This window comes from Callorhinus ursinus, unplaced genomic scaffold (assembly GCF_003265705.2).
Source record: "Callorhinus ursinus isolate GAN/ISIS: 27379988/994484 unplaced genomic scaffold, GSC_fseal_2.0 scaffold7, whole genome shotgun sequence".
In the NCBI taxonomy this organism is placed as follows: domain Eukaryota; kingdom Metazoa; phylum Chordata; class Mammalia; order Carnivora; family Otariidae; genus Callorhinus; species Callorhinus ursinus.
This window is the reverse complement of record NW_027397069.1, coordinates 61,980,691-61,996,580: the sequence shown is the minus strand read 5'-3', so window position 1 is coordinate 61,996,580 and position 15,890 is coordinate 61,980,691. Positions and strand designations below refer to the sequence as shown.

General features: G+C 34.3%; 1 protein-coding gene across 10 annotated transcripts in view; it reads left to right on the top strand.

The window, feature by feature from the left end:
* NBEA (neurobeachin) overlaps positions 1-15,890 on the top strand; it is a 686,692-nt gene that overhangs the window by 454,447 nt on the left and 216,355 nt on the right. For all 10 annotated transcript variants that reach the window (XM_073894686.1, XM_073894682.1, XM_073894681.1 and 7 more), the window contains one exon: positions 14,304-14,447. In XM_073894686.1, the coding sequence (XP_073750787.1) occupies positions 14,304-14,447 (144 nt within the window). The remainder of the gene's footprint in view (positions 1-14,303; positions 14,448-15,890) is intronic.

Sequence of the window (15,890 nt, the reverse complement as noted above, 5' to 3'; positions counted from 1 at the left end):
AAAATATTCAGGAAAGCTATATGGTACCCATGCCAGAGTTATTATCACATCATTGTCAGGATTAAGGTCATGTGATGGAAGACAAAGGAGAACTAAAACAATTCTACCTCCAAAAACAATTTAAGAGCATACTCCTTCAACCTTCATCACAGTTCCCATCAGTGGACTTTTGGAACCATGCAAACAGTAGGTAGGGAGTAAACTATGGAGGATTGTCAAGAGTGAGTGGGAAAGTACTCCCTGGTGTGATCTGTTCATAGAAATAGAAGGAGGTGGGGCACCTGAGTGGCTTAGTCAGTTAAGTGTCCAACACTTGATTTCAGCTCAGGTTATGATCTCGGGGGTTATGAGATCAAGCCCCACATGGGGCTCCATTCTCAGCGGGGAGTCTGCTTGAGATTCTCTCTGCCTTTGCCCCTCCCTCCTTCCATCTCTCTCTCTCTCAAATAAGTAAATAAATCTTAAAAAAAAAAAAAGAAATAGAAGAAGGAATTACAAACTGCTAAGAGAAAAACGTGATATTGAATCATCCTCCAAACTCTTAATATGCCTCCTAACCCATATATAAAGTATTTCTTCAGAAGAAATAGGAAATAAATATCAGTAATTATTTCAAAGCACTTTATCCAATAAAAATAATTGTTGAAAACCTTAATTGAAAACACATTTTGTATATTTTAAATAAAGCTTTTGTATTCACATATTGCTAAAACATTCATATAAAAGTCAAAACTTCAGCCCATCATCTGGCCACTCTGCCTGCCTTTGCACATTTAAATGTGTTTAAGTATCTTAGAGTCTAGCAGTGGGTAGACTAATACCCAAATGATTGAATGATTGGGTTTGTGTAGACATAGAAAAAGTATATTTTTTGTATAAACCTTCACATTTTGAGAGGGCTTCTAGGACAAATTGAAATTCAATGTGTTCCTTCTTCTATGTTAAATAATTATACTATTTCAATTTCCCTATGCATTCTATCTTGAAAGTTAAGCATTAAATGCACAGAAACTCTGCTATAATCTCTGGTCAAAAAAATTTTTGTATTCCTCTACATTGTGGCAACAAAATTCTTTTAGGAATGGAAGGATATTTTATGAGTGGAACTTTCAGTATGGCTAGAGTGTTTGAATCAGTGATCAGAGTTTTCAGAATTTTAAACAGGTTGTACAAGCTGAGGAAATAACCTTCAATTACTTCAATAGGGAATACTTACATGGCCATCAGAGCAGTCCCTGGATTTGAATACTGGTCAGGTCTCTCTGTTCATTCCTGGTATACTCAGTTTCAAGACTCTGAGCCTGGACTCATGTAATAGAACTGAAACTGAACTAGCAGACTTAATATTTTATTTAAAATTTTTAGAATCACTTGATTTTTTCCTAAATTCAAACATTTCGATTAAATTGTAGTTAAACTTTCATGGGATGGGCAAAAATATTTAGCCATAATTTGGACATTCTTTTCAGACAATTTATGTGGAGCCACAAAGTAAATATCTTAACAGGGCTTTCTTTTATTTGAGCAAATAATCAAATCGGATATATTTTCAAGAAGACAAAAAGGACAATAATTTTGTTTCATACTGACTTTGGAAAGCTTTCCCTCCGATTTCATTATAAAAACTTTTAGTTGACCTTTTTCTGTTAGAAAACATCCTTAATACTGATGGAGTTTTTCATGCTTCTTAGTAATGCTAATGAGTTGAATAATTTATGAGGTTGTCATGTGCAAAAGATTTGGTGTGATTTGATATACTTTCAGCCTTGGTGTTGGAATGTGATTAATAAAAACCTAGAGGCATGTGATTTTTTTTCCTGATGTTTAATGTTCTAATTTTGTATGTATTAAGTATGTTATTTAGGTGTTTTCTAATAGTAAAATTTCATATAAGTGCAAATTTAATTGATGACTAGGAATTTTACAGACCATAAGGAAGAATATAAGGAAAATGTTTTAAAACTCATAAATACATCTTCTGACTTGCAGGATTTTCTTCTTCAGGGCAAATTAGCTAATGAGGAAATGATTGAAAAGGGAGGTTTTGTATATTTATATGTTTAAATAAAACCTCGACTGGTCAACTCGTAGTATATTTCTGGTGCTTAAAGATGATGCTGTCAAAGGATCGTGCAAAATCTTAATAAGTTTGGTTGTCTTTGTTGACTGTCAATTATCATTTAGGACTCTGTTTCCCTTGCATAAAATTATAGTGGAACAATGTTTCATCAAAGCCTAAGATCGCAAGCTCCCCCATGTCTGTGATCAAAGACATCATCTTAAATAGGTCTGATCAGGCATTGCAGAAGAGGGCAGGCTGCTTCAGCTGGAAGAAAAAAAAACATGGAGCAAAGATGACAAAGTTAATCAGTCATTTCTTTGGCAATAAATAATAAGATATGCTGAGAACTGCAAATGAGAACATCCTTAGGTTCCTCAGAGATGTGTCTGCTTAACACCTGATTTATCTAAGCTTGTGAAGCCATCAAGACATGACCTTGATGAATAAAAAGCAGCTCTGTAATGAATCTGGAATTAAATTAGTTTTGATGGTATATGCATGGCTACTGTAATGTGCTACTTGCAGAAATAAGGAAAGCGCTGAGAATAAAAAATTCTAATGCATCTATAAAAATTGTTGAGAAAAAAGCTAATTATCTGACTTCGTTTTAAGAGTTTATAATTATTATCATATTTGAGAAATATGATTTGGTTTTTTTACTAAATAGCCTATTGTTTGTCTTTTGTAGAAACACTAGCAAACATCTTACTGTTCATTGAATACTCCATTTTAATTGGTATATTATTAATTGACTCTCCATACCTGGAAGGAACTAGATGATCTGATTATAGTTAAAATAATTCACTGAAAAGTGAATGATGTAAACTCTTTGAAAAGAGAGGGAGAAAAAGAAATGCAGGGGACCATCTTTCACTCTTTTTGGTGCCACTGTCATATTTTAATATCATAACATTGTCTTCGTCCTTTGTTCTTTTTCTTTTTTTAAGATTTTTTTCTTTATTTATTGGTTTGAGAGAGAGAGCGAGTGAAAGCAGGAACAGGGGAGAGGGCCAGAGGGAGAGGGAGAAGCAAACTCCCCACTGAGCAGGGACCCTGAGATCCTGACCTGAGTCCAAGGCAGACGCTTAACTGGCTGAGCCACCAGGCGCTCCTTCACCCTTTGGTTCTTATAGTCTCTTAAAATAATTAAAACAGATTATATAAATATTAAGTTATAAGGTATGCTTATCAAATGCATTTTACAGACTATATAGCTTTTTTGTATCAACAAATGTTCTAACAACTCCCTGTTTTGTGTTGAAGATTCATATGGTAGGCTTTAAACGGATTCAGAAAAATCAAATAACTTTATTAATTTAAGAGCATTCACTGAATATCTTCTACATGCCACACATGTGCTAGATGCTGGCTTCAGAGTTTGAGACAGTTTCAACCTTCTAAGTGCACATAGTGTAGTGCGGTGCTTTGTAACAAGAGGTGGAGGTGCGCATGTGTTACCAGCATCTACTGAACAGAGACTGCTGCTAAAATATCCTGTCATGCACAGGACAGTTTCCACAGAACAATGACAACAACAGAAATCCAGCCCTAAATGTCACTAGTCCCGGGGTCGAAAAATCCTGGTCTACTGGAGAGAAATAGTTATCATAGAGGTAGTAGTTCATAAAGGAGCACAGTGAGAGTGGGAGAGTCTGGTGGGTTGGAGTAGACTTCATAGAAGTAATTACTTAGAAACTGTCTTGAGAGATTAGGAATTGACCAGATGAGCCAGGAATGGTGGTAGTAACAGAAATTACCAAGACATGAAGCCATAAAAGAGCTTAACTTATTCCTTTGAATGACCTCAATATTTTGCATTTTGTGATAGGCCACTTTGTAAAGATTTCAGAAAATACTTGACTTTGGATGTGTCATAATCTGAGATATAAACCATTTGAAAACAGGAAATGTTTTCTATTTCTATTTCTATTTATTCCATTTAGAGTATCCACATTAATTCAATTCTATGTATTTAGTTGCTGGGTTTTTTTCACTGCTTTTTTTTATTTAATTTGATAATTGATTACTTTCAAGGTATACATACAGTATTTTAGCCACATCTTTTCATCATTTTCAGTAATAGCATTGAAGGATGGGATTCCTACAAAATAGGTTTTACAGATACGGTATTTTCAAATTCTGAAATGTATTTTTTATGTCTGCACTTTATTTCCACTTAGAGCATCGAAGGCTGTTTAAGATAGGGAGCTGACAAAATTATATTACTGCTGAGTGGCATAGAACTGCTCATAATCTTACTTATATTCTTTTAGACTCATTTTTCATAAAGTGTGTGCACAGTTGCATTTAGAAATAGTTACAATGCACTATGATAAATATTTTTATTGAAATGTATTAAAATGCTATCTGAGCTCACTGAAGGGGTTTGCCTAACTGAAGAAATAAATTTTAGCTGGACTTGAAAGGGTGAATGGAGATCTTCCCAAACCAGTAGGTGAGATGGTGGCCATGTGGAGCAAGGGACCACACAACACAACATAATGTGTCCGGGGAATGCAAGATGGTGGCGTGTGATGGAACACAGGATGGTATGGGGAAATGGTACAAAATGAGGCTAAAAGGCCTGTTGGAGGCCATATTGTACAAGGATTTGTCAATAGACAAACGGATTTTTATCTGAGAAAATGACAGACCCAGAGAAGTTAGGTGATATGCTAACTAGTAAGTGGTAGAGAGAACAAAAACTCAATCTCAATACCCTTCTCTTACTATATAGTGTGTTACTGTCAGTACACTTGGAATTTTCTTAACTGCAAGAGCATTATTGAGCTTTTCCCCACTTTAAAGTTTACCTGTTAAATTTTGGCTTACTCTTGTAGCCTATAGAGACATACAATCCATAAAGACATATCAGTACGCACTATAGTACAGTAGTATCATTTACAGCATGCACTTCCTGTGTCATTTACAAAAATGTATTTTAAAATGTTCTGAGTGTTTTTAAAAGTGCTTTAAATAACCTATATCAGCCCCACCTCTTAGCTATTCCATTTTTTTATAATTAGAAAGAAATTTTTATTAATTAATAGTTTTTTCTTCCATGTCTCTGAGCCAGTTGCTTATCTAACCGAAATATCTCCTATTCCCATTTCCCAGGGTTTTAAAGTAAATCTTCCGCACCAAAGTGTGTAACAGGCTTTTCAAAGAAAAACCAAGCATCATTCCCCAGGTTGATGCCACCCAGTGCCAGGGAAAGCGTGCCCACCCTCTCCTCTAAGTTGCCTGAATCATCTTTTCTTTAATTCCCAGTATTGCCAGAACTTTCTTCCAGGCTACTACTCATCTGCCATCTACTCCTCCTGACTCATGATGCAAGGTTTCTTTAATTCTTTTTTCTTTCTTTCTTCCTTCCTTTCTTCCTTCCTTCTTTCCTTCCTGAAGAGAAACATGCTCATTGTAGAAAATCTAGAAAATGCCAGAAAAGCACAGAATGAGGATAAAAGCCACTATAGAACCATGTAAAGTAGCTGTCTTTGCTGTTTTCGATGGACTTTATTTCATACTACTCTTTTTCTAAGCGCATTTTAACATAGGAGCCAAACGCTATGCTGTGTACTCAGATAATCACAAAGATGAATAATGCATCATCTCTGCTCTGTATGATATTTAGAGGGTTCCAAACTGCCCCAAGTTTTCTATATGTTTTAGCACTTTTTCCCACAAGTAAAGTGTGCCATGTGATTTTTAATATAATAAAATCCTAGTTCAAATATTTAAAAATTACCCTAACTTCATGGCTAATCAAAACGCTACCAAGTAATATCCCGTCTAAAATGCACAGGGATTCCACATTTATCATCATGTATATTCTTAAAATAATGGTTTATCAAATTTCCTTTAAAAAGCACAGAATGCAGTTTTCTACATTCACTCCATTAAGAAGCTTATTAAGTTAGCATTTTATACTTATATAGTGCTGCACTTAAATTCAATAATATTTTCTTGCACCTTTTTAATTGCATTTTTTTCAGTTTAAAAATGCTGTTTGAGAATATCCCCTTTGTTGGCCTGCTCTAAGAAATATTGCTTACATATGAATATTTTGAATTAGGAATAAATGAAATTCCATTTTTGCTGTCAGAACCAAATTGTAAAAATGCATTGCATGTCTTGGAAAATCAGTATACTCTATTAGCAGGCCTGTCAATATAAAAAGTGCATTCCATTTCCACCTCTTGCTCTAATAACCTTTTCTGTGTTACTCTGAGGCAGTTCACATAATCAGAGTATATTGTCAGCTTACTGGAGTTGGGGAAGCATGAAATGAAAATCACGTTAATATTGATCCAATTCTTTTACTTGCAAGTGTCCTTGATGTCCTTTTCCACTGAGCAATAACTGTTGATGTTAGGCAGCCATTTTCTTATTTTATTTCTTATAGTCCAGTAAATCGTTTACAAGCATAACTAATCTGAATAAGAATTTACCGCTTAGAATAATTTCTACGAACACTTTATCTTAATTAATGCCCATACTGCTAATTGTATACTTTACCACTGAATATTTTCCTCGAGCTTTTCAGAGAACAGCCTACCTGCAGATATAATGTTTGTCTAGTTTGAAACAAACAAAAGTCTATGCATGTTCTTCATTGGTAAACACACAAAGGATGCTACACTCTAATTTTATGTGATAATAAGGTTGTGCTAAAATGGACCATAAGTAACATCAGTTATTGATTAAGGCAAGGATTACTATTTCTGAATCAAATTCATTATAAATTTGAAGCTTGTATCTTGGGTTTTTAGTTTTTTGGTAGTTTAGATAGTATCTCTTTTGGATTATTCAATATATTATCAGTCAACAAAAATGAAGTGGGAACCACCGTTAAATCTAATGCATTCAGACTAAAGTACCCACTACTAAGAAAGGAGGAATTTGGTGTCTGAACTGTCCAGATTTCTTATCTGTGTTTATTAAATCTGGTCAATAACCATTCAAATTTTTACTTAAAGTGTATTTGAAACAGCAAATAAAAACCATCTATTTCATTTGTGAAAATGCCTGCTTTCATAAGATGATTTTGTGTTGATGAAGTGTCTCCTGACTCAGCATCAAGTGTAAAAGAGAAAAAAGGATACCTGAGACTTGTAGTCATTCTTTTTAGTAGTATTTTCATTCAGTGTCACTAATCGTTTTTTATCATTAGGATGTTTCCACTGCAAAGTCTGGGGTTTTTTTGAATCTTGTTCTATATAAACCATGATTTTTTTTTTCAGTCCTTAGTCTTTAGTAGGTCTGTCTTTTATGTCAGCGTTATTTATGTTTCTTAAGGAAAGAAATACTATGTCCATTTATAAAGTCAAACACAAAATTTAATTTTGAATTTAAATTATTTACAAAGAAAAAGACTTACTTTTTAGTAAACTAGTGAAGTGTATTGTATATATATGTATCTACTGCTTTCAGATCATGTTAAGGTCAGCATAAAATATTTTGAGTCATAGGTTTTTCAATATAGTAAAAAACGTTCTTTCATCTTATCTGAAATGTTCAAAATTATAAAGTTCTCAGTAACAGATTGATTCGTACCTATTATTGCATGATAACATGTCACCATATCTAATGTAATTAGTTGAGAGGTACATTTATCTCAAAATATTTCTTTTTAGGAAAATGAAATAATATCACTTAAAGTCACTAAAAGCACTGTTCTATAAAAGCATTTGTTGCTCTGATTTCAGCTTTAATGAGGAAAAAGTAATCTTTATTTTAAAATATCCCAAGGAATTCAATGTCATTAATACTTCTAAAGGAAAGCGTTTAGGTTTGAATATGAATTGCAGCATTTTTTTAATTATTGAAGTATAACTGACATTGAATTGCAGCATTTTATCTTATTTAAATAGGGGTAGATTTTTTCAAAACATTTTACAAACTAGAAATATCGTGAAGTGGTGTATACTGAAAAGAATTTCTCTTTCACAAAAGAATGTCATTTTGTGAAACTGACTTCCAGATATTTAGAAACATTAGAATTTTTCCTGATGTTACATTTAGATGAAATTGAAATAAAACTGAATTTCTGTTCTGCCCATTTTCTTCAAGTGATGGAAGAGAAGTATAGATTAAATGCATTATCTATGTATAATTCTGTAAAGCAAATTCTGATACCAGCTTTGTTGAGAAAGCTGTTCTTTTCCTTCAGATATCTAAGATATTAAAAACTCTTATATTCTTAACATACCAATATACAAAATCAAAAACACATGTCAAATACATTGATGTTTGTGTAGTTTTATTTAATAATATCTTTAAATGAATATTGTGGCCAATGGGAGGAAACAGTTTTTTAATGTAAGCTGTTTACACTCCATTTAATTTCACAAACACTTCATGGCCCCTGTCTACAAGCTATCCTTCCTGTCTTCGGGGAGCCTACCATCAGTGGAGGAGATGAAGGCTCATATTTCATTGTGCTGACTATAAACAAAGTAATGACAGCATGGCAGAGGGAAAAAGATTAATCCCAACTGAAGGAAAGGAAACCATCACTTGTTGAATACCTGTTGTTTGTTAGGCATTGTACTGAGACCTTACATGCATGAATTATCTTGAGTCTTTTAATCCTCACATCAGCCTGCTTTTTTCTTCCTTTATATAAATCTCAGAAGCATTATTATAAGCAGCAAAGCACTGGCTGTATTCTTGTTCAATTTTAAGTTATATACTTAGTAATCTTGCCGATTTATGTTATTTTACCAAAATTTTAACCATCATTTTGAAAGCTTCTTATATAAATAAGCTTCACACATTTCAAAGTATTTTAATATCCATTGTCTCATTTTAACATTTCAGTAACCCTGTGGGAGTTTGGTTGATAAATATTCCTCTTTCACAGGTTGAGAAACTGAAGTCAAGAGATAGGTCTAAATATGTTTTTAAAATATGTTCTTAATAGATGTTTGGGGAAAAAATAAAGTTAGAATTGCAAAGCTCATATCCAGCATTTACGAGGAGACTATAAAGGACATAAAGAGAGAAATAACTTATGTAGTATGCATATAAAATGATTACCATGTGAATTATGCTTACGTTTTCATGTGGTCATTCAACATTTATTGATTGCCACTTAGATATCTGACACATATCTAATAAGATAATACCCAAATAAAAGACTCCAGAAAAAAAACATCAAAAAATCATGATAATATATTTTGACTTATTTGTAAGATACAAAGTTTATACAGAAAAGGGAGTAATCAACTACACTGAATCTTGAAGGATAAGGCAGGTAAAAGAATTCCATGTAAAAGAAATAACATATGTCAGATTTAAACACTTGAAAAGTGTTGCATGTTTGGGAACAGAAGCGTTCAGCTCTTGGGGATTATAAGATGTGAAGGTACCAAATTGGTAAAATAGTGAGGTTAAAGAAGTAGGGGCCAGATCATGAGTCATAGACCATGTATTTAATTGTACAGATCAAATAACATTGAAAATGTATTTTTACACAGTACATTCACATTAGATAGACCCATATATGCATACATATATCATTTTTAAAGTTAACAAATTAAAACCATATTTCTATACTTAGTGCAAAATAAATAACAATAGCATAAAACTGGTAAGAAGCTGATGTTATGCTAAAATTGGCATGTTATGGGTTTGTATCTTTTCTTTGTGTGCACTAGCCACACATATATAATTTACGGCTTTCCTATTGTGTAAATTTCTTTTTATCTTTATTAGTATAGATGTTTTAGAACTGTATAGAATATGTATAGGATAATTCCTTAAACAGATAAACTACCATGTAGCCTTTTTCTTTATATTAACTATTTATATTTGTCAATAAAAAAGGACAAATAAAATAACTTCTTCACCTTGCTTGTCCAAATTTGCCAGAGAGACATATTCTCTGAATATTTTTAAGACAAGTTAATGTCTCCAACTTGCCATTTCTATATTTTAACTTATACTTATTTAAAAGATAATAATAATACAAATATAGTAGTAATATTAGAGTATAATAATACTAGAAATGTTTTAGTTCTCTTGTTACGTTGGTTTTAAAATATTATTTGTTTCATGGATCCTGTTTGTTAAAATAAATTTAATGAAAGAAGAACTTTATTTACTTTTGTCTAACACATTATTCTATATTAGATAATGTTTTCACATACAGAGCTACAAGCATATATATTTGCTAAGGAATCTAATGGGTATAGAATATTTTTCTGTAGTTATTTGTCACACGATGTGGAAAATAATGTAAAAATAATTTTGGATCTGGATTAATCTATAATTTGGTAGCATTTTATTACTTCTGAACCTTTCTAATTTATGGCATTTTGATGTTTTCTTAGCAAATAAGTATATATGCCTATCCTATCCAACTTTAGACATAATTCACATTTTGAAATCTAAGTAGGGAGTTCTGGTGGTTTGTAGCATTTGCTTGTTAATTTCTTGATGAACGGCTAAAGAGGCCAAGAAGTGCACTCAGTCCAACATGTCTTGTGAAGATACATGATCTCAAATAAATTCTCTTCCCAATCAGATTTTGATTTGTTGGGTGTTAAACCAATTCTTTCTAAGGACAGTGTTTATAAGCCTTGTAATGAGACAGCCCTTTGAGACCTTACCTCTTTTTGCTTGTAATTTTGATGAATGAAACTCTAATTCATAAAAGATATTGTGATTGAGAAGCACCTTTGGATCTTGTACACTTTAATTTAGATAAATGTTTCGTGCAGTACCATAAAATCAGGAAGTTTACTGAGCTACAAACTGATAACACTTCAGCAGGGATGGTGAGTTCAGTGTGTCGGTATGGATCATTTTACTATATATCTTTTAAGGGCATACCTGTTTTACTGTTTTAAAACCAGAGAGGATAAAATTGAAAGCTTAATGTACATTTCAGAGCTCAACTTCCTTTCATTACGTTTACTTTATTTGTAGATTTTAATTTTAATAACACAAGAGTATTGTAAAGCTTTTTTCTTAATGACAACGCAGATAAAACATGGTTGTCCACGAGGGAAAATTTGTTTTATCAGGCTGACTCATACTTAAAGAGTTTTATTGATTATTTCATATAAAGAATCAAGTTTCCTTTGTGTAAATACATAAATTCTCCAATTTGTCCCCAAACTGGAGGCAAATTACCAAGACTCTCTGAGAAATCTTAGGATTTTCAGATTAAGAAGTATCCAGAGGTAACTTTCATGTCTCAGTTTATTCATTTGTTCTGCATATATGTGGGCTTGCTCTGTGCCAGGCAGTGTGCTAAGAACTGAGAATACAAAGACAGAAGCACGTTGCCAGTGATCAAGGAGCTTTCAGGCTATTCCGAGACAACAAGCCAGCAACCAATTACAGGACCTATAACTACAGTAACAGGATTTATAAGGTGTGGTGGAAGGGTCAGGGAAAGAGCACACAAACTTACCTTAAGAAATCAGAGAAGAGAACACAGAGTGGGTAGACTTGAATTCCATTCCGCGACTGTTTGTTACACATTTGCTGGGTACCTCACACTGAGGCTGCAGAAATGAGGCCAGAGCTCAGTGGAGAAGACAAACACATAACAGATAACACCTGTCCAGTGTGGTAGAGTTCTGTGTCAACGGTGAAAATACAGAGCAATTGGCTAGGAAAGGCACCTAAAGGAGGTGAGTTTGGGAGATCAAATAGGAATGAGCCCCAAAAAGGAAGAAGAAAGGAACACACCATACAGTAGGAATAATATTAGCCCAGGTAAATAGGTCTGAGGACCTATTTTGGAAGGTATAATAGGTTCAGTATTGCTGATGGAGTGAGAAAAGATAATGCAAAGCTGGTAATGGGAGGATAAAAGGCCTTGCCCAGCAATGCCAAGGAGTTTAGATTTGGACTCCTAGCATACAAGCCTTGCATTGAGTGTTGTTGATTGGAAGGAAACATTATGCAGCAGGAAAATATCCTCCACTTATTTTTGCTTTGTAATAATCACTCTGACAAAAATGTGGGGGATGGTGTGAATAATGGAGCTACCGAAGACCTCCAGACCAAAAGAGTGGTGGCCTGAGCCGGGGCCATGGCAGTCACCTTCCAGGATGACCCCTAGGTTTGTGGCTTAAGTAAGTGGGTTGATCAAAACTGAGGGAGGTGGAGAAGCAATAGATGATTCATTCAGTTAGGGAAATGTGGACTTAGGAGTATCCAGCTGCAGATGTCTAATAGCAATATGACTATAAAGACCTCAAGAGAGGCTTCTCGGTTATTAGTGATTGGATTCACCTCTTTTGTTCTCAAATGATGCAAGCTCTGAGTTTCTCAAATTAAGTTACTACCCAAGAAGCAAACAAGTTATAAAGCTAGCCACCCCCAGAAGTGTTCTGTTTTACTGGCTTTATATCATCAAGAAACCAAATAAAATTAAGATAAGGTTCTGGAGCATTCAGTAATCAGTCCTCAATCTCTTATTCCAGAAGTAAGAATCATCTGTGGGCCAGTGAAAGAAAAATATACATATAACCTATTTAATGCCCCTCACCTCCCACGTAGCATTGAGTTGTAATAATACTGTTTGTTTCTGAAGTACTTATCAAAATATACATTTAACAATTATTACTTTATGCAGTTATGCTATATATATATTTTTAGCCATGCTTTCTAAATGCTATTATCCTGTAAGAGCTAGGATGACAGACCATACCTCTGTGACAATAACATTCTACAGTGCTTTTGTGGCATGACTGTGTTCCTCATGTGGTTTTTACTCCTGTATGTGCTACTTATTAATGTTTTAGCAAACAGAATTGGCTCTGCATCGCTGACAAAAAGAAGCGTGCAAGTTGCAATGAAAGAGGCTAACACTTTTGCAATGCAACACAGACAGACCCCTTAACAGTCCCTAGAACTGTGATACAACACCACCACACAGGAGTGATTTATTAGGCTCCCATTTTCAGGAATATATCCACCACACCTAATGAAATGTGTGGGTATTTTCCCAGGAAATGCTGCCTCCTTGAAACCTATATACTAATACTACAGCTAGAACACAGTAAATATTACATTTTCTTTGGGGCTGAATTCCAGCCTCAAGTGATACGAAATAAAGATATTTTTAGCTAAATATACAAATACATATAAATATAATGTATTTATATAAATATATATATATATATATATATATAATTTGCTGTTCAGATAATTTTAGAGTCATCATCACCTGCCAAAGCAGGTGGCTGAAGTGGCTATTCTTAAAATACTGAAATATAATGTTGAAATTTAAATATTGAATTATATCTGTTAATGAGTCAAATCCATGAGGGATTCAACTGCATTGTAATTTCTAAACTTTACACTGATTGACATGCTAATGCTGGGTCAGCTTTGGCTGTATTTCAGTTTTTCTGACTTACTTTGTTTTTGTATGTTTGGCCTTCTGTACTATTTTTTTTAAAGATTTTATTTATTTATTTGAGAGAGAGAATGAGAGAGAGAGAGAGAACATGAGAGGGGGGAGGGTCAGAGGGAGAAGCAGACTCCCTGTTGAGCAGGGAGCCCGATGCGGGACTCGATCCCGGGACTCCAGGATCATGACCTGAGCCGAAGGCAGTCACTTAACCAACTGAGCCACCCAGGCGCCCCCCTGTACTATTTTATCTAACAAAATAAGGCTATCAGTTTCAAAGAACATTATTGCTTTCACTGACTGTTAAGGAAATAGCTGCTGTGCAACACATTTGGTGTCTCCATAATTCCTAACTTAACCCGTTTGTAGCTTCCCAGTGACAACCACTGCACTCTTCAAATGTGGACACATTCTTGTTTTCTTCACACTTATCTCATCTACTTTCAAAAATGATCTGATCAATTGATTTTCTAATTCACACAAAAGTATAATTGTGTACTTTTATGTATCAGAAAACCAAGTTTGTGGTGAGGTGCAGATTTTTTATAGAAAGTGGTGATCTTAGAGCCCCAAGACATGGATTTGTAGTCTTTTTCTCTACCACCGGCCAACTCCTAGGTCCCTCAGTGAGGAATGGGATTTCTCAGCCTTTCTCCTCCTCTGTAAAAGAAGGGTAGGTGATTGATTACACCCCCCTGTCTTTCTCAGTTATTTGTGAACACCAAACAAGATAAAGAAGGTAAAAATGTTCTGTAATTGTAAACTCATACATAAATGCAGCATATAATTATAAGTAATAGGTTATTTTTAATACTAAAAGCCAAACAATCATAATAACCTAAATTGTTGTATTTCCTTTGTGACTAGGCACTGAAGAAGATGTGGTAAAGTCCAAGAAAGCCTTCAGAAGTCAAGCAATAGTGAATCAAAATGCAGAGACAGAACTTATGCTGGAAGGAGATGATGATGCAGTCAGTCTCCTGCAGGAGAAAGAAATCGACAATCTTGCAGGTAAATGTTTAAATATCTTTCTTCTATTTGTTGTCAGTAAGAAATACAAAGTTCCCAAATTTAAGATCTATCTCCTGGCGAATGAGTTGGTGCCAGTGGTTGGAACAATGCAGAATCATGTGAACATTAATAATTTACTTCATCTCACTTCTAGTATTGGAGAGAGGAAAGTACCTATCAAACAAATATGTATTTTACTAATAATAAATGAATGGCTACATCTGCTTTCTTTGTAATGAGGAGCAACTTTTTAATATAGGAAAAATAGCATATAGCAGAAGTTGTCCCTCTAACTGCCTAGATAATTGGAAGGGGAGACAGAATGATAGACTCATTGACTTATGAGTGACTCTAGCCTGCTAACAGCCATGAAGAATGGCCACTTCAGCCAGCAGACACTCAAATTTGCCATTTCTTCCCTGCTGCCACTCTTTGGAATGTCCCTGGTGTTTTTCTGTATACCTGCACTGCTGATCTTCACCATTAGCAGACAATGCTTGTTTTCGCCTTGTCCTGGTGCTGGTCTAATGTCAATTGAGAGCAGTATCTGCAGTGACCATGTGGGATATGGATATATGGATATATGCATTGGGCCATGACCTTATTTGGGTTTTAAACCATCTTTGAGAATCTGATGAAAACAGATTGCTTCATGAAGGTGCACGTATAATTTTAAACACAATTTCGGAGGGTTCACTGACCCCTGGAAACCAGTCCATAGAACCATATCATAGATCTCAAGGTAAAAACTCCTGCTTTAGAGTCTCAAGAAGTGGCTGCGTCTTACCTCAATTCTGTATTTTCAGCCCATACAACGTTGGGGTGGCAGATAGCAATAGAGAAGTGGACTTGTACTCATCATTCGGTTTACAGAATAGCACTCCTGTTTCCAGAAGTTTGCTGAAAATTATCTGGCTTTATAAAAGCCTCCAATGATGTTTCTACCAGTTAGAGATTTCTCTTTTTATCAAAGAGATGTTCTTGTTCATTGTAAACTAGAGATGGCAACTTATTCTCCCTCTTCTAGAAAATGTTTCATAAGGTTACTCAAATGCCAGCTCCTGGATATACCTATATCACTCACATTTCTGTATCATGAAAATTATTTGTCCTATTTAAAACTAATCCTAAGTCTATGAACAGATGTTTGCCTTGAATTCCTAAGTAAATGTTGAAGTTTTGGTTTTGTTGTTTTTGTAGTTTGTTTTAATAGTTCAGAGATTTTCTCTGAGGCCATTTGGAAATTTAAGCAAATGAAGTCTGATTTGTTTTTGCCCACAGATTTGTTTTCTCTTTTTCTGGTCTTATTCTTGATCCTAAAGAACTAAAGAAAATTTATAAACATGATTTGTGACCTTTTCAGATAATATATTGTCTTTCCTCATCCACATATGCTAATAGATATGTTCAATAATTATACAATTTAGTTTAGACTCTCTGGTC